Here is a 19,434-nt window from a genome sequence, read left to right on the forward strand (position 1 = left end):
GGAAAAATAAAAAAGGGTTAAACAAACAAAACTTTATTCAACAGTCTATCCAACCATAGTCCTCTTCCTGCCTCTAGCTCGCACTTCTTCAAACTTACTAATTATTTCTTTAACATTATTCTTACTAAACTTCTTGTAAGCTTCCAGAATCTTGTCAAACAATCCCGGACAATCATTGTGTGTGCTTATCAATGCTCGCTCAAGCACATACAAATCAACCCCTTTGTCTTCGGTGCTCGAATCAATGAAAGATAAACCAAAATCTATCATAACCAATTCCAAATTATCTTTTCTTAGCCATTTTAAGTCACCATTTTCATCGCTTTCAGTTTTCTCAACAAGCAGCATATTAGAAGTGGTTAAATCTCCATGAATTATATTATTCTCATGCATTTGTCGTACCGTCTCACCGATAAGTCTAGCAACATCATCCAAATAGTTTACGCTATCACCTACCCCATTTCCGACATGCTTATTCACAATATTTATGATGAAATCTTTAACAGTAATACTGTTTTCAAAATGCTGCATATATATACGCCTCCGTTCAAAATCTACTAAATATAATGTAGGCGTTTTAACACCTGCGGTTTTGCAACGAACGATAGATCGCGCTTCGTTTTTGATTCTCTCTTTGGTGATTGTCGCGTCCAAATCTGGGTGTCTGTAGTTTTTCTTGAACCTTTCTTTTATCAATGTAGGCTTCCCCAGGTAGGTACATAAATATAGCTTTGCTTCAGCACCCTGTTTTAATATCTTCAACTCTTCAACCATCTTCACAATTTTATGCAATGTTTCTTCTATGAAAACAACCTCAATTCCTTGTTAATTTTTAAACAATTTTTAGAGTTCTCGCTTGCGTAAGTTAACGTGGAATACAATAGCTTGTATAGCTGAAAATAAAGAACTTAACATAAGGTTATGTACTTCATTCACAAGTTTAGAATTAAAATTATAAACCTAAATAAATATTATTTATTTTCTTTTCTTATTTTCCCTATTTGTCAGTTGTGACAATTGTACATTCTTTTTGGACAGTGACATTTGCGTTTAGTTTCTACATGGTTTTTGAACTTCAAAATATTTGACTAGATTCGTCGCAGGAAAACCGCACTTTTTATTTGAAGCTATAGGTATTTTGTATAGATAGGTACCTACCTACCTATCTTTACCACTTTCTATATCTACCTATAGCTCTGTATTCACTCACTGGAGAGCGAGGGAGGCTGTGGGCGTGTGATATTGGTAGATGCAGCAGTGCCGGCCGGCGGCACAAATAATTTCATTCACAAACCTAATTCCCATCAAATTCTAATGGAGACAGTGATTTATACAATTAACTGTTAACTTTTTAGTGCGAGTTCGAAGTTGGAACGCTCCGCCGCCTCTAAATAAACTAACGAAAATTCTGTGTGAAATTACCAAAAAGTAATTAAAATATTTTGTAGTGTTAATTTTAGAGTGATTTTGTAAAATAAATTGTGCGACAATGGCTGAAGGTTTGGAATACGAGACCATAGTGCAGAATGGGCCGAAAAAAGTAAGTTGTTTTTTTAATTTTGTTTTTAATTGAATTGCATTCGTGGCATGAGAATTCAAGTTATACATACATAATATATCGGCTGTCTGCGTTTCGTAGACGTTGTATCGTTTGGACGAGGTGGGGTAAGGTTGGCTATAGAAATGTCTGGCCGCATTTAGTTAGGTATAGAGATGCAGTTGCGCTTCGAAGTGCCGTCTGATGCTATTTCCTGCGTTCCGATTTACGTTGACTGCAATTTACGCGAATGATGCAGTTATAGTTAAATAGTACAAAGTAATTTAAGTACTTTGAACTCAGACAGATTAGGGCCGCTTCCTAATAAAATGGTTTTGCACTGAGAAAAGATTTACCTGCCTATCCACCTAATAGTTTTCCTTGTCAACATCTCATTTTAAGTGTTTTGAATTTCACTATATAAAAAAACACAAAAATATGGTCCTTCGAGCCGGATTTTCAATTTCTATTTATAAATCGGAAATTAACAATAAAAAAATAATGATTTTGGTTATTACCAGTCAGATTTTCAAACAATTAGAAATATTATCACAATCAATTAGAATACCTTAACTCACTAAATAGGTACTTATATATTATAAATTCTAAAGTAAATTCGTATATTTCATCACCTCTTTACATAGGAATACCTAAATGTTTTTTTTTTATTAATACGTTGATTTGTAGGTGAGCGCTTTTAAAAACGAATGTAGGCAATACAAAAGTTAATGAATTAAAAAATAAATTTCACCACATTTACGCGGGTTTAACCGCGGATTATAGGTCTTGATAAAATTGTCCTGTGACTCAGGCGGCGAATGAGGAGCGGTAGTGGGTTCGAAGATTTGTACGGATTCGTGATTTATTTATGTTAACCCCCCGTAAAAAAGGAGCTTATTAAAGTCGCGACACGGCGGCGTCAGTCAATAACGTCAAGTTCTTTTGGCAAATTCTTATTCCGTATAACGTTTCTTATGAAACATTAATGTGACACAATAATTGTGCCAAAAAACACAGACTGATAGACCTATCAGTCTTTTCCTAAAAGAAGAATCCCAAGTATATAAGCCTATCCCGCAGTCGCCTTTTACGACATCTATAGGAAGGAGATGGATTTGTCCTATTCTTTTTTTCTTTTGGCGCCGGGAACCACACGGCAGACGGGCTACGGGGCAAGAGGTTGATGACTTATATATGTTACGATATTGTACGACCATCCTAGGTACTTAGAGATATCATATCTTATCGTATTCATAGCTAGTATTAATGACAGTCGATGTCAATAAAGCTTACCTGTTTTGAAAATATTATGTCTCCCATAGAAAGTACCTCACCTAACTAAGGCGTGTACAAATGAGATGTTGAGATGGTTTGGACATACATACATACATATAATCAAGTCTATAACCCTTGCGGGGTAGACAGAGCCCACAGTCTTGTAAAGATTGGTAGGCCACGTTCAGCTGTTTGGCTTAATGATAGAATTGAGATTCAAATAGTGACAGGTTGCTAGCCCATCCCCTAAAAGAGGAATTTAAATTTTATAAACCAATCCTTTTGTCGCCTTTTACGATGTACGACATCCATGGAAATGAGACGGAATGGTCCTAATAATTTTTTTATGGTGCCGTTTTTGACATATTGAAATATAGATCCTACTAATACTACTACTAATGAAATAATACATATTATAAATGCGAAAGTTTGTGAGTATGTCAGTATGGATGTTTGTTAATCTTTCACTCAAAAACTACTGAACCGATTGCGATGAAATTTGGTAGCTGAAGACCCAGAATAACATATAGGCGTCTTTTTATCCCGTAGTTCCCGCGGGATTGATAGGGTTTCCATGCGGACGAGGTTGCGGGCGGCCTCTAGTATGTTATTTAATAAGGCAAAGATGACTGTAAAAGTGGGACAGGGCCTGCCTCGTCGAACTTTTAACGACCATATTTCGAATGACTTAAAAAGGGCGGAGTTATGAACACGATCAAATATGTACGAGAGAATAAGTTATGAGTGTGGAGGAAGCGGGAGAGTTTAGCAAGGATCGTAGCACGTGGAAATCCATAGTCATTGCCTACCCTAATAGGAAACAGTCATGAAAGTATGTATGTATGTACAAATGAGTCAAGGATATGAATTTTTCTCAAATCATTTCAACACTTTTTGCTCTGTCTACCTCGTAAGGGATAAAAACGTAATATAAGTTGTTGTACCTAGTTCATAGAAAATGTCTTCACTTAATTTTTTTCCACGGACCTATTCTATTCAAATGTAACTATTTTTTTCTGATAATGCTCTGTCCAAATTATCCTTCTGACGTACTTATTTCCTTCAAAGCCTATCAAAGGATCCACTCTTCATTACGCGGCCAATCAGCAATCAGGACAGGACTGGGAACAAAGGCGGGAAAATTTCTCGAACAAACTGAAGTACTTCGTTAGTGGAGTTAACATAGACCTCGTTAATGCAGGGGTTTAATTGCCCTCTTTCATTTTTAACTCGCACAGCACGTTTTTATTCCGTACGCAGGGGTAGACAGAGCCAGTTGAAAACATACATACATACATAAAATCACGCTTCTTTCCCGGAGGGGTAGGCAGAGACTACATCTTTCCACTTGCCACGATCTCTGCATACTTCCTTCGCTTTATCCACATTCATAACTCTCTTCATGCAAGCTCGGCGGTTTCGGGTACTCTTGACCTGACCCTTTACCAGGACGTCCTTAATTTGATCAAGATACGTTCGTCTAGGTCTTCCCACTCAGACCTTTCCCTCCACACTCTCCTTGTATCGATACACTTCGTCGATGCAGAGGTTTAATTACCTTCCTTCATGTTTAACTCACACAGTGCTCACAACACGTTTTTATTCCGTACGCAGGGGTAGACAGAGCCAGTTCAAAACATGAAGGCCACTTTATTGGATGGCTTAGATTTAGAGATTGATTACATACATACATACATACATAAAATCACGCCTCTTTCCCGGAGGGGTAGGCAGAGACTACATCGTTCCACTTGCCGCGATCTATGCATACTTCCTTCGCTTCATCCACATTCATAACTCTCTTCATGCAAGAAGAAGAAGGCTCTTCTTGGAGATAGATTTCAGGATATTTTTTTGGTTTCTTCTTCTTCCTGCCTGCATAAGTCGCCATCCTAGTTTAGGCTGCATTCTTACTCTGGAGAGGAGCCCGGGGTATGCCTTTGACCACGTATCCTCGACTGGGTGAGTCAGGTTTTTGCACGAAGCGACTCCCATCAGACCATCGCAACCTTTGCAGGTTAACAAAAAAATTCAAAATTTTTATTCATTATTATAGGATACTATATATCGCTTAATAATTGTCGTATGGTTTAACAACATTGGTTGACGTCAAATAAATTACTTAAAAACTAAGTTTACTGCCGCTTCCAAGGCGTCAGTGCAGAAGAAGCGGTAACAAACTGCACTGCAGCATTTTCTTCAACAACGTCAACTTCACAATATTAAATTACACTTAGAATAGAATGTGGACGGGAGAATACATTGTTCAGATTTAAATATTTATGCGATTTAATATTGAAAAAAGAAAAAAGAAAAAAAAGTATATATATATATATAACCTGACTCGTATTGGATCGATAATTTGTTTGTACCGTTTTTGTCACAATAAATAAATAAATAAATATAATGGTTACACATTCAGTCGTCTGAATGTGCAGGTTTCCTCACGATTTTAGAGTTTTTATACATACATACACATACACACATATGGTCATGTCTATATCCCTTGCGGGGTAGACAGAGCCAACAGTCTTGAAAAGACTGAATGGCCACGTTCAGCTATTTTGCTTAATGATAGAATCGAGATTCAAATAGTGACAGGTTGCTAGCCCATCGCCCAAAAAAAGAATCTCAAGTTTGTAAGCATATCCCTTAGTCGCCTCTTACGATATCCATGGGAAAGAGATAGAGTGGTCCTATTTCTTTTTTGTATTGGGTTTGAGTTTTTATAATAGGCTAATTATTCGGAATTCTATGCTCACACCTGCCCCGTTTTCTTACAAATCATATTAATTTCTTGTATTAACACAAGCAGATTTGCAGCCACCCATGACCGTTGCGGGTCGGTAGTTAAGACCAATAGGGTTGTCAATTAGAACATAATATAGTAGTTACTTATCTTTGAAAATAGTACATAGTACATATCATTTTTGGGATCCATGGGAAAGAGATGGTGTGGTCCTACGTTTTACAATAAAGTTTTTGAATTTGAATTTTGAATTCCTATTCTTTTTTCTATTGGTGCCGGGAACCACACGGCACGGCATAATTTCTATATGTGTAGTTTAACTTTGATATTAAGAACATTTATAAGTGCTTCTTAAAAATAAAAAATGATTAATTTTCAAAGCTCCGGTGTACTTAGTATAAGATTGTGACACATACATACATATTGTCACGTCTATATCCCTTGCGGGGTAGACAGAGCCGACAGTCTTGAAAATACAGATAGGCCACGTTCAACTGCATGGTTTAGAGCTTACCTTGTAGTCGCTTTTTACAACATCCATGGAAAATATATTGAGTGGTTTGTATTCTTTAGTACCGGAAACCACACGGCGCAGGAGTTCTGACGTTTATATAAATCGTCGTAGGTAAAGGTGATGAGAGTGAATTCAAAAATTCATAGAACGAAAATCTTTATTGGACTAGTTTTGCAATTTTTAAGAGAGCTTGGATTTAGCGAAAACGAGTTCCAGCAAGTAGCCGCCTCAGGATAACGAGCGATAGACCAAAGAAGAAGAATACTTCCGGGATGCGCAGTAGCAATAGGCTATTTGACTGTAATAAAAATATACATTTCTTTTATGTCATCAGTCTTAATATTATTGTTTTGGAGCGATGTGTAATAACGCGAGATAAAAATATTGCATTATTTTAACAAAATCCGTCTCACAAAATTAGGCTTTTTTATGCAGCTGTCACGTGACTAAAAACGAACGTGATTGGCTATTACTATTATGACGTCAATTATCCATAAACAGACTGTGGATCGTACTGTTCCTTAGTGTTCGCTATTATTTTTTAAGATTTTATAAGTATTTGATCGCTCAGGATTACTCAGAAAACATAGGTATTTAATAATGGAAACCGATTTCGCGAAAGCTGACAGTCGCAACCTACCAAAAGACTTTTGGTAGGTCCACTTTTGGCAAAAGTGGACCCAATAATGGTTGGCGTCTTCTTCAAAGACAATCCAGATTTCTATGCTGCCGAACTGAGGAATGTGAAAACATCAATGTAAGTATATCTTGGTAACCACTGATTTTAGATCATGATCTGAAACCACTTGCGAATATTCAAATCCATAGAAAATAGAAAAAAACGATTTCGTAGGAGATTTTATTGTTGTATTTGTGCATTTAGGCACTGCACAACATTTATAGGAACTCATTTTAATAATTTTCACACATATGACGTGGCACAAGTTAAATAAAACAAGAGAAAATCAAAACTTTTCGAAACACCAACAAGCTTTGTATGATATTTACACGAAATTTACGTCACTGCATGCCATGGCCGCCATGTTGCTAAAAGTCGTGTTTTGGCGGCATATTTGAATATTGCATTTTCTTTTTCGATTTTTTTATGAAATAGCTGTAATAAAGGCAGAAAAGTATTTTTGTAGGGCTCCTTATAAACAAATAAATAGCTTAAGATAGTTTTTAGAACTTTGTCAAATAGCCTATTGTACATACATACATACATATGGTCACGTCTATATCCCTTGCGGGGTAGACAGAGCCAACAGTCTTGAAAAGACTGAATGGCCACGTTCAGCTATTTGTTTAATGATAGAATTGAGATTCATATAGTGACAGGTTGCTAGCCCATCGCCTAAAAAAGAATCCCAAGTTTGTAAGCCCAGTAGCAATTGTTGATAAAAAAACTCGTGCGCAGCGTCCATAGAATAGAATTTTTGTTCAACTTACGTGCCGGGCGCTCTGTACCTATATTACGGAAAAAATAAATAGGCACCGTTGGATTGGACGCTCTTCGCTAGTTATGTCTGCTCAATGAAAAAGCGGCTCAAAATCTGTGTCTGTATGTGTTAATCTTGTTGTTAGGTCATCGACCCCACCCACGCGGGCGTTATCCAAATTGGTATTACTACTTTTTATACGATTCAACTTCTTATGTTGCATCAAGTTAGATTTTCGATTATCGTTCTTGGAAATTCGATTAGATTTTAAGACGTTTTTATTACACAGTACCTACCTAGCTTTTGAGCGGGGCTCCCGTAGGAACATACATACATATAATGACGTCTTTATCCCTTGCGGGGTAGACAGAGCCAACAGTCTTGAATGTCATTGTCTGTCACTATTTAAATATCAATTCCAGCATGAAGTCATACAGCTGAACGTGGCCTTTCAGTCTTTTCGAGACTGTTGGTCCTGTCTACCCCGCAAGGGATATAGACGTAACTATGTATATGTACAATTTAATTTCGACAACAACCTTGGCCTGTTGCCCCAATCTCACGTCCATTTTCGGAGACAGTCGCTCGTAATCGTACCCTCCTTATTAAGAACGTGGGTGACCTTACAAATTTACAAATCATTAAATACATTGTTATACAGTAATATTTCTTGATTTCTTATGAAATTTGATAAAATAATATAAAAAAATAACTGGTCGAGTTAAGCAAGTTAATACATTCATAGTTATACATACCTACATTTACCTTACGAGGTAGACTCGTGAATTTTACCCTGTCGACCCCGTAGAAGACATGACGTGAAGGTGTGTAAGTGTGTCATTTACAGATACAGTATAATAAACAAATAAATATATACGGGACAAATTGCACAGATTGAGTTAGCCTCGAAGTAAGTTCGAGACTTGTGTTACGAGATACTAACTCAACGATACTAAGTATATTGACTTGAGTTATTTGTGACTGGTAGATGTTAACTGCTTTGGTTTTAGCCTGAGTCATCGATGCACACATAAAGCTAACGCATAACGCTTGGCTTATCAGAAATAGAAGCAGTAAACTTGTACTTAAACGCTTTTTAGTTGATAAAACAACTATAGTAATACATACATACATACATATGTACGTACATACATAAAATCATGTAATTTTCTTACGGCGTATTTTCGGTTTCATATACAAAATGATACCTACGTATTATTACCTGTAGCTAGTGTCCGACCGAAGCTTCGGCTTCGGCTTCGGCTTCGGCCACCTTCGGCCAAAAAATCCACCTTCGGCGAAACATTCGGCTTCGGCCCAAAATCCGGCCGAAGCCGAAGGTTTCGCCGAAGGTCCGAGCGACCGTCGAGATTGAACGAACTGTTACGAAAGTCATGAGGCGGCGGGGAGTCACTGTCAAAATATCACATTGCTGATTGCATGCATCAAAACAAGTCCGTACGTGTATTTAAACGAGTGCTTTTGTAAGAAATCAAATCATTATTTTTACCAGTAGGTAAATCACAAACTTTTATCTATACATATAATAAAACAGTAAATATAATAAAACAGTAAAAATATTTTGTCTGTACATTTAGTATTTTCGACTGAAATGGATAGAGGGACACTTAGAATGAATAATAGAAAGCAAAAATATTTTTTTTTAATTTCTTGTCTGTCTGTCTGTATGTATGATCACGATTATCTCCGAAAGTACTAAACCGATTTACTTCAAACTTTCACCAATTGCTTTGTTTTAACTCAGAATAACATTAAAAGTTTGTTTCATCAAAATCGGTTCACAAAAAAAAAAGTTATCGACATTTGAATGAACTCAAGGCATCAGTATATTAGCCGGCAAATAAGTTACGAAATTAAAAATTCAAAGTCATTTATCATTATACGACGACATTATACCTATAACATATAAATATAAGTGAAAGGCGACTAAGGGATGGGCTTACAAACTTGGGATTCTTTTTTAGGCGATGGGCGAGCTACCTATCACTTTTTGAATCTCAATTCTATCATTAAGTCAAATAGCTGAACGTGGCCATTCAGTCTTTTCAAGTCTGTTGGCTCTGTCTACCCCGCAAGGGATAAAGACGTGACCATATGTATGTAGTCTACTTTAATTTCGACACCAACGCAACGGTTTCGATGGTCCAGTGGTTAGCCCGTGAGACTGTGAAGTTGGCGGTCCAAGTTCAAATCCCAACAATTACAAGATATTTTTTATTATTAAAAATATATTTTTTTTGTATTGTTTGAGTATTTTATGTAAAAAAACTGAAAATCAAAATACTACATATAATAAAACGGTAAAAATATTTTTTCTGTACATTTAATATTTTGACTGAAACGGATAGAGAATTTTTTTTTACATTTTTTGTCTGTCTGTATCTGACTGTATGATTAAAATTCAACTCGAAATTTACGCGGACGAAGTCGCGGGCTACACAACAGCTAGTTTATCTCTAAACCAACCACCTCTTTGATATATCATCAACTTCTATATGAAACAGTCAATATATAAACCTTCAATATTGAGGTTTTGAAATGATGTAGCTTGTAGACTATATTGAACAAAATTAATTACTGAGTGCTGAGAGAATATAAACCTTCGGCTTCGGCTTCGGCTTCGGCTTCGGCCGAAGGTTGTGGCGATAGCCGATTAATCGGCTTCGGCTTCGGCTTCGGCCAAAAATAGACCTTCGGTCGGACACTACCTGTAGCTTAGTTGATGATAAAATGTTGCCAGTTACTTTTTTATAGTATTCTACTAAGCTATCTATAAAAAAAAGTAATTTTGCATTCCCGCGGAAATTTCAGAAAATCTTTTTTTGAGATCACAAGAAGAAACGTGAAAAAGTGTAGGCATTGCTTTTGGTAATTTTTTGATAGAAATTAAACTATTTTACAATTTATTTATACAAAAAATAAATAAATAAAAAAAGCACAAACTAAGTTGAACAAACTTTATAAAAAAACAACACTTTTTTACGAATGTAGATATACCTACATTTACTTTTGACGGTTGTCTAAAAATAGACTTGTAAGTTCGCTGGCTTGAACTGTGTCACAGATTATACGAAAATAGTATGCAAAGAAATTGTACTAAAGCATTAATATACATAATATATGTACTACTTTTATTTTCATAGCTGATGCCTACGGATCCATTAAAAAATAAAAAAAAACGCCGAAATTTAAAAAAAAGGTTCGTCACTTATTTCGTTCGCGGGCTTTTGTAATTATGTCACAGATTATAATATCCAGCGTATTTTTTTTTAATATTTTAAAACGATGCTTACGTACGTACCCATCTCGAATCGATTCGAAAAAAAATAAAAAACACGCGGAAGTCCCTTCCATAGAGCATGTGTTTCTACAATGGCTCTTTGTGTACAATAATGGACCACTGTCTCTGCGAGCGATGACCGCTTGGGCCCTACCATGGAACCACACACGATATTGACACGAATTTACAGTGTTAGGTTTATTATCTGAGATTTATATGACGTACAGTGGGTGAAATATAAGTATAGTTAGTAAGTTGTAGAAAATCTTATTGATAACGAATAGAATAAAAAAGATATATTTTCAAAATTGGATACAATTTAATCTAATTATATCTACTACCGCTTTCAAAGCGCATGTGTAGATAAAATGGCAGAACAAACAACACTGCAGCATTACGAATGAAGATTACTACCACTAAAGTTCAGCTTCTGAACAAAAAATTTACTCTGTGACTGCACTAACCCAAAAATAGGTTTCACACCACGACCCCTCCTAACAAGTCCTTTTTGGTCTTCCAGGAATATCCTGGAATGAACTGGCACCCCGCCAAGCGCTGGTTCGAGGTCATTGGGAATTAAATCTTTAACTTAACAACTGATTAATCGCAGTTGTGTCTGTCTGGGCATTTAAATATACATACACCTATTCTCTGATCCATGCATAATTGATCGTATAAACGTGGAACATATTCATGCTTATTAATATATTTAGTAAATCTGAGAGCGTTAGTAGTCGAATCGTTTAAAATGGAATAAATCTAGGCTAGTACTAGTAATTCTCATGAATTACTCCCATCGCCTAAAAGAAGAACCCCAAGTTCACAAGCATAACCCTTAGTCGCCGATATCCATGGGAAAGAGATGGAATGGTCTTATTCTTTTTTTTCATTGGTGCCGGGAACCACACGACACGCCACACTAGATGAATGTGAGTCTATAAGTAATGTTATTACTTGACATTTTGCGGCCTTAAAGAGTTTGTGTTCGTTCTATACTCTGTACCGCTGGCAAAATCCTACTCACGGGACTGCAAACGATATGATAAAGACCGGATAAAACCTGATTTTATCAATTTTGTTTTCTTAGCAATAAATAATTACAAATAATTCTCAGTAAAACATACTGCAATATTGACGATATAATATGGCCCTTATCAAAAAGTTTTTCGAAGAATTTAATCACCAGGTATCTTTGACCAGAATATTATAATGTACTTATAGCAGAATAGACGGCCTCTGTGGCGCAGCGGTAGTGCGGTTGTCTGTGACACCGGAGGTCCCGGGTTCGAATCCCGGTCAGAGCTTGATGAGAAACGAACTTTCACTGATTGGTCTGGGCCTTGGACATTTATCTATATTAATTATAAAATATAGTATCGTTGAGTTAGTATCTCGTAACACAAGTCCTCGAACTTACTTCGAGGCTAACTCAAACTTTTTAATTTGTCCGTATTAAAAAAACCTTGTTTATTCATGACTTGCCGTTTTTTTACTTAATTATCTAGTTCCTTTATTGTTTGACTGGAAGAGATCCCTTCATGGGATAAGTCCGCAATTGCAAATGATTTATTTCTTTTACAACTATATATTTTAACTGTGTTAATTTCTTTGCAATGAAGAGAACAAACAAAACAAACGTGCGCTTGCCTGCCTATAAAAAGAAAAAAAAAATCTGTTCGCGCGGGAATTTAGAGACGCCCAAACATGTTTCAACTACAACCATATAAACATATTGAGCAAACAAGCTCAATATTTATATTTTTAATAATACACAAATAAATTTACGCATATACATTGCGGGATCAATGTACGGGTGCGTCACACTAAGTATATTTAAATCAGAATATTAACCTTGCCCGTCTCCGCATTGCTCACTCTCACATATGGCAAGTAAGTCTCGTACATACATACATATTGTCACGTCTATATCTGTCCAAGCATAAAGTTTTGTTGTAAGTTTATGGACTCTTTTGATTTTTGGCATTGTTCGGTTGCTATGGTTTTTTATCTTTGTTATTAGTTGGTAAGATGGAGGAATAAATTTTTCTTTTTTAGTTCGCCTAGGACACGGTATTTTTATTTAATTGGACCCTCATTGAACATGGTCCTATCGCCGGATTGCGGCCTAGTTCCGCAAGCGACATACGGAAGCATCTAATGGCGGATATTTCACTATTGCTTCATAGCATGAACCCAATGAAACAGATGTGTTTTTTATCATCAAAGCGTGAAGGTATCAATACTTATCAACCGATAGAAAATGCAGTTTTATTTAATGTGGTGACAAATCTGTAAGTAATCTGTATCTTGAATCTTCTATAAAGGGGAAAATAATAGATACCTATAGAGATTGTCTAAAAGTGCACATACAAGATGAGTTCGTTGTTTAAGCTTCAGTATGATACTATTTCTAGTCTCTATAAAGCGAGGCGTAATTTTAAAAAGACTCCCAAGGATAGACTTACCAGCTCTTATGTGGAGACGAGACTAGAGATTCTTGATACATTGTGGTCATCTTTTTATTCCACCCATAGAAGAATAATTGAAGAGTGTAAACCAAATGAGTTGGAAGAATCTGATTATCACACTCAAGATTTGTATTCGTCAACTGAAGATGTTTACATTGAATATAAATCGGATTTAAAAGAAATGCTGTGCAAGTTGAAAAATAATTACGCAAGTATATCAGATAATGAGATGTCCGATGCCTCTCAACATGTTTCCAATATAAAGTTACCCAAAATTTCGTTACCAATTTTTAGCGGCCAGTATTCCGAATGGACTAGCTTTTATAACTTATTTGTTTCGCTAATTCATAACAATAAGACACTCGATGAAGTGCAGAAACTTCACTATCTTAAGAGCCACTTATCAGGTGAAGCAAAGCAGCTGCTACGGCATGTGCCTATTACCGGGGAAAATTATATGATATGTTGGAACAAATTAGAAAACAGATATAACAATAAAAAGTACTTGGCTAGTTGTATTTTGTCGCGATTTATGAGTCAAAAAAACATTACTGTTGAGTCATCGAGTGCCTTAAAAGAATTATTAGACACAAGTAATGAATGTCTTAATGCTTTGAAACAATTAGGTATTAATGTAAAAGAATGGGATATAATGGTAATATATATTTTAAGTTTAAAGTTAGATATAGAAACTAGAAAACAGTGGGAATTAGCTGTCAGTAGCTCATCTCAAGAATTGCCATCGTGGAATCTGTTTCAACAGTTTTTAGAGAACAGATTTCACGCATTCGAGTTTTTAAATAGTAAAAATAGTGTTAATAAGACATTCAGCCGTAACTCTTTTAACAATGTTAAAGCTCTTCATGTCACCACTACCTTAAGTTGTCCATATTGTACCGAAAACCATAAATTATATACATGCCAAAAGTTTTCGAGGGATGATGTCAATACACGTCGCAATTTTGTCCAAAACCAGGGTTTATGCTTTAACTGTTTAGGTCCACGCCATTCCGTAGTTTCATGTCGCATGTCAACTAGATGCCGAATATGTTCCAGGAAACATCATTCTCTACTTCATTCCAATTCAGCAGTCCCGTCGATTGATGACTCAAGCAATACAAATACCAATCAATCGGATGGGCCGAAGCTGTGTCCTCAGTAGTCATACAAGGCGATTCCAATGATGTTGTAGTAGGCTGTTGCTCTAAAGCTCAATCTCAGGTATTGCTGGCAACTGCTTTAGTTAAAATTCAATCTCGAACAGGAGCAAACATTACTTTTAGGTCAATGTTAGACCAGGGTTCACAGGCTTCGTTTATAACAGAGTCTGCAGTTCAATTACTTGGACTGAAGAAAATTGCAAGCAAAAGTAATGTTTCGGTATTAGGAAGTGACAGGAGCCCTTCAGTGGTTTCTAAGTATATAGTTTTTATCCAATTGCAATCACTTCTTGATACCAATTTTGTTGTTCGAGTAAAAGCTCATGTGTTAGACAAACTGACCAACTGTCTTCCTAGTAAGAAAGTGGCAGTTCAATTGTGTCCAAAGTTTACACAATTGTCGTTGGCTGACCCTACCTTTGCTACTCCCAATAAAATTGATCTTTTGCTCAGTGCAAAGGTGTACAGTCAAATTATAAAGCAGGGCCTAGTTAAAGATTCTAACAGTTGCCTTATAGCGCAAGATACATCTCTGGGATGGATAATATCCGGAGAAACTGATGAAGGTGAAGATGTTGGGACGATTATTTGTAATACAAATGTAACTATGCATGTTCAGATAGAAGATGATAAGCTTTTGAGGAAATTTTGGGAAATAGAAGCCGAACCTTCGTTAGTTAAAGCAAAGAAACATTTAACGGAAGAGGAACAGCTATGTGAATCAATATATTCAAGCACGACTAAAAGGGATTCTTTTGGTCGTTATATAGTGAAGCTGCCATTCAAAGAATACAGTCCACAATGCTTAAATGGAAACTCAAAAGAAATAGCACTTAGAAGATTATATTCATTAGAACGCAAATTAGACAAGGAGAAAGATTTGAAAGAAAAATATGCAGAGGTATTTGCTGAATATCTCAGTCTAAATCATATGGAGATTATTCCACCTGAAAAACATAAAAGCTCCAAAGGTTTTTATTTACCACATTTTGCTGTGGTGCGCAACGATAGAAGTACAACAAAAGTACGTATTGTCTTTGACGCATCGTGCCCAGGATCCAACGGTGTTTCTTTAAATCAAGACTTATTGGTTGGTCCCACATTACAGGATGACTTGAGACATATTTTAATGAGATGGCGGGCACATCCTGTATGTATTTCTTCTGATATTGTGAAGATGTATCGTCAAGTTCGTGTATCTTCAGAAGATGTTGATTTTCAGCGTATTCTTTGGCGTGAAAATTCTGCTTCTGAGGTACAACATTATCGACTTTTGACAGTTACATTTGGTACATCGTCAGCTCCATATTTAGCAATTCGCTCATTACGTCAAGTAGCTTATGACGAGGGTGTTCATTTCCCAATAGCTGCAAAAAAAGTGTTGTCAGACTTTTATGTTGATGATTTGATGTCAGGATGTGAAAATTTTATAGAAGGTCAACAGCTATATACTGAAATGAAACAATTGCTTAGAAAAGGAGGGTTTGAATTACAAAAGTGGACAAGCAATGATAAAAATCTAATGAAGTGGATAGAAAACGAAGAAAAACTTGGAGATAAAAGTATGAAAGAGCAAATAAAAGATAATAGAAACAGTGAAGACAATGATAATAAAATTGCAGAGGAAGAGTCTAAGACAGAGACACCAAAGTTTGTTGATAAATCTGATTCGATTACTAAAATATTGGGTCTTACGTGGGACAAATGTAACGATACATTTAAATATTTAGTGCAGTTGCCGACAATTGAAGAGCCAATCACGAAACGGAAAGTGATCTCAGATATATCACGTCTCTATGATCCATTAGGTTGGCTTGCTCCAATTGTAATAAAAGCTAAGATTTTTATTCAAAAACTATGGACATCAGGTTTGAAATGGGATGAAAAACTTACGCCTCAATTACTAACCGAATGGGTCGCATATAGAAACGAGCTTTTATTAATAAAAAGTTTCGAGATACCCCGATGGATGAACACTCGAAAGGATGATACTTCTGTTCAGCTTCATGGATTTTGCGATGCATCGAGTGAAGCATATGCCGCAGTTGTCTATATCCGTGTTATTGATAAATGTAGTAATATTAATGTAAACCTTGTTACTTCTAAAACAAAAGTAGCTCCTATCAAACAACTGTCAATACCCCGATTAGAACTTTGTGGGGCAACACTACTTTCTAAATTATTAATAGAGGTAGCTGATACTTTAGGTATTCCAAAGCAACACATTCATGCGTGGAGTGATTCTTCAGTTGTACTTGCATGGCTTAGTAGCCATCCAAGCCGGTGGAAAGTATTCGTCGCTAACCGTGTAGCAGAGATTTTAGGAAGTTTAGACAGATCTCAATGGTCTCATGTCCAATCAAAATATAATCCTGCGGATATTGCATCGCGTGGAATTATGCCGTCTGACATTTCAAAAATGAGACTGTGGAAGCAAGGACCAGATTTTTTTTTTTTTTTTTTTTTCTTAACTTCCATGTTAACTGTAGTCGTGGTGAATAAATGAGTTGTTTGGTCCTCGGTATCACAGGTCCCACTCCGCATGAAGGTTGTTCTGTGGACTGTAGCTCCTGATCACTGGGGACAGGGGTCTTGATACGGGCTGGAGAGAGAGAGAAGGCTGCATTGTGCTGGGTGGGAGTAAAGGACAAACATCTCGCCTCTTCATTTTTGTCAGTTCAGATACAAGACAGCGATGCATCTCTTCAATTTTTTGTGTGCTTTTGCTGATGATCCCCGCTAGGTCTTCTGTGCAGGGCTGAGTGCTTGTTGAGGGAATGGTCTGAGCTGGTGAATTTTCCCTAATGGTTTTGATAATTTCGCTTTTGAGAGCTTGGACATTGTAGAAGTCAACTGCCGTCTCGGACGAGTGGATATTAAGATGTTGTTGTGCCCAGTGGGCGTTCGCATATTTTATATACGTCTGGTTAAACGAGTTCCAAGCTTGTATGGGATCTGAGATTTTAAGAGAGTCCCAACTCGCAGGGAATGCTTCGGGGTTGGTTTCGTATAGACTATTGATATACAGGGGCCTTAATGTCCAGACAAATAATCTCCTGGGACAGTGGACTCTGGGAAGATTGGGAAATTTCCTATTAAATTCTGTTTCCTCATCCTCACTTTGGATGAACCTCAGATAAGGGTCGCCGATAGGGTCCTCATCACTGTTTTCTGGGTCCTGGTATTCGCCTTGACAATCCATTTCGGCCGAGTGTGTGTCTGGTTGCATGTCGACGTCGGCATCTTGAGTGCCCGCTGGAGATACATGAAAGTTAACTTCTCTGGGAACTAAGCCGGATGTAGATTCACCTGCGTTCTCTCGTTGAAGACTTGTATAGGAAATTTGCTGAAAATAATTATAAAATAATAATATTTGCGCTGGTAAATAAAAGATGATGCACGCTTAAAAAACAGACAGTCATTTATTTTCTTATTTTTCTTATTTTAAAATACAAAGTTCTTGTCCTTTACAAAGGAGTTCGGAATACTCTAAGGAGTTCGTAACACTCTCCCCCCCCAAATGCAAACTTAATCAAACTAAAACTAAGAATTTTGGAATACAGGTAACTGCACCAATTTTCTTGCTGGTCTCCTTAATACTCCGCCTTCAGTGGTTACGTCTGCCATTCGAACCTTTTTGTCTTTTCCCAAGTACACAGCCACAATCCGCCCTTTGGGCCACGTGCCTCGAGGAAGGTTTTCGTCCATGATTACAACGACATCTCCCACAGCCAAATTCCGGTGATTGGGCGAATTTATTTGCCTGGGTATCAGCGATGGCAAATACTCATGAATCCACCTTTTCCAAAAATGGTCGGATAGACGTATAGCTCTCTTCCAGTCTTGGCGGCTAATCAAATCCCGGTCAGTCAGTTGAAGGGGTATCGTACTTGCACAGTTTGAACCAAAAATAAAATGGTTGGGGGTAAGAGCTTCATCATTAGATTCAACTGCTACAAAAGTGAGAGGGCGAGCGTTAATTAATGCTTCGACTTCAGCTAGTAACGTTGTCAATAATTCTTCTGGATAACATTTTCCGGGCGGAAGGGTCACTTTTAATGCATTTTTAACTGAACGAACCAATCTTTCCCAACATCCGCCCATAAATGGAGCTGCAGGAGGAATAAACCGCCATTTTATATAATTATTAGCAGCAAAAGTAGTCACAGGAGCGCCATACAGCTCCTTTAGTTCTTTGGTAGCTCCGACGAAAGAAGTTCCGTTATCGCTCCAAATCTCAGATGGTGTACCACGTCTGGCAATGAAACGACGTAATGCCATTACAGCTGAATCGGCTGAAAGGTTGTTAACTATCTCAATATGAATCGCTCTTACTGTCAAACAGGTAAAAATAGCCACCCATCTCTTCTCTGATCGTCTTCCAATGCTTACTTTAAGAGGGCCAAAATAATCGAGCCCTATAAATGTAAACGGGCGTTTATGATGCGCAAGCCGAGCTGGAGGCAAGTCTCCAGTAGGAGGAATTGATGCCGTAGCTTTTCGATTTTTGCAGAATTGACACTGATAAGCGACTTTCTTGATAATACTTCTCAGTCGATATATAAAAAAATCCTTTCTCATTTCATTTAAGATTGTCTCATTATTGGCATGGGCAAACTTGCGATGGTAAAACATTATTAAAAGTTTGATGGCATTAGAATTTCCATCTAGGATTATTGGATGTCTGACAAAGTCCTTCGTTTCGTTGTCTAAATCTAACTGGGCACGTCCCTTTAATCGAATCAAACCATCATCGCTTATAAAGACTTCAAGTTTACTAAGTTTACTGCTTGCCTGTATGGGAGTGCCATTGATCAAACATTTATATTCAGCAGAGAAAGCAGATCTTTGACAGGCGAGAAATGTATGAAGGCGAACTCGAAGTAAATCTTCTGCGGTCGGATCAGGGCTATATGGTGTCCGATTGGTACAGTTACCAGTATCCTTCAGATCGAAACGAGTAATGTGGCCATCAAGCCATACAATCAACT

At 37.0% G+C, this 19,434-nt stretch overlaps 3 protein-coding genes across 4 annotated transcripts in view; 2 read left to right on the plus strand and 1 right to left on the minus strand.

Moving 5' to 3' along the window:
• Window positions 1-17: 17 nt before the first annotated feature.
• Window positions 18-11,012, minus strand: LOC106137582 (EKC/KEOPS complex subunit TP53RK). 2 transcript variants are annotated; one of them, XM_060951438.1, is made up of 2 exons: window positions 10,837-10,987; window positions 18-893 (listed from the first exon to the last, which is right to left on the minus strand). In XM_060951438.1, the coding sequence occupies exon 2, from the start codon at window positions 772-774 to the stop codon at window positions 46-48; it is 729 nt and encodes a 242-aa protein (XP_060807421.1). In that variant the 5' UTR covers window positions 775-893; window positions 10,837-10,987; the 3' UTR covers window positions 18-45. The 2 variants fall into 2 exon arrangements, 1 of the variants encoding a protein (XP_060807421.1); XR_009657382.1 differs by lacking the exon at window positions 18-893 and adding an exon at window positions 6,238-6,373 and having other exon boundaries at window positions 10,837-11,012.
• Window positions 1,180-19,434, plus strand: part of LOC106137581 (coactosin-like protein) — a 37,730-nt gene continuing 19,475 nt past the window's right edge. The window contains exon 1 of the mRNA XM_013338430.2: window positions 1,180-1,540. Coding sequence (XP_013193884.1) covers window positions 1,490-1,540 — 51 coding nt within the window. The 5' untranslated portion in view covers window positions 1,180-1,489. The remainder of the gene's footprint in view (window positions 1,541-19,434) is intronic.
• LOC132903335 (uncharacterized) lies at window positions 15,071-16,949 on the plus strand. The gene has a single exon (XM_060951378.1). The coding sequence runs from the start codon at window positions 15,375-15,377 to the stop codon at window positions 16,947-16,949; it is 1,575 nt and encodes a 524-aa protein (XP_060807361.1). The 5' UTR covers window positions 15,071-15,374.

Source organism: Amyelois transitella, chromosome 24, assembly GCF_032362555.1.
Source record: "Amyelois transitella isolate CPQ chromosome 24, ilAmyTran1.1, whole genome shotgun sequence".
In the NCBI taxonomy this organism is placed as follows: domain Eukaryota; kingdom Metazoa; phylum Arthropoda; class Insecta; order Lepidoptera; family Pyralidae; genus Amyelois; species Amyelois transitella.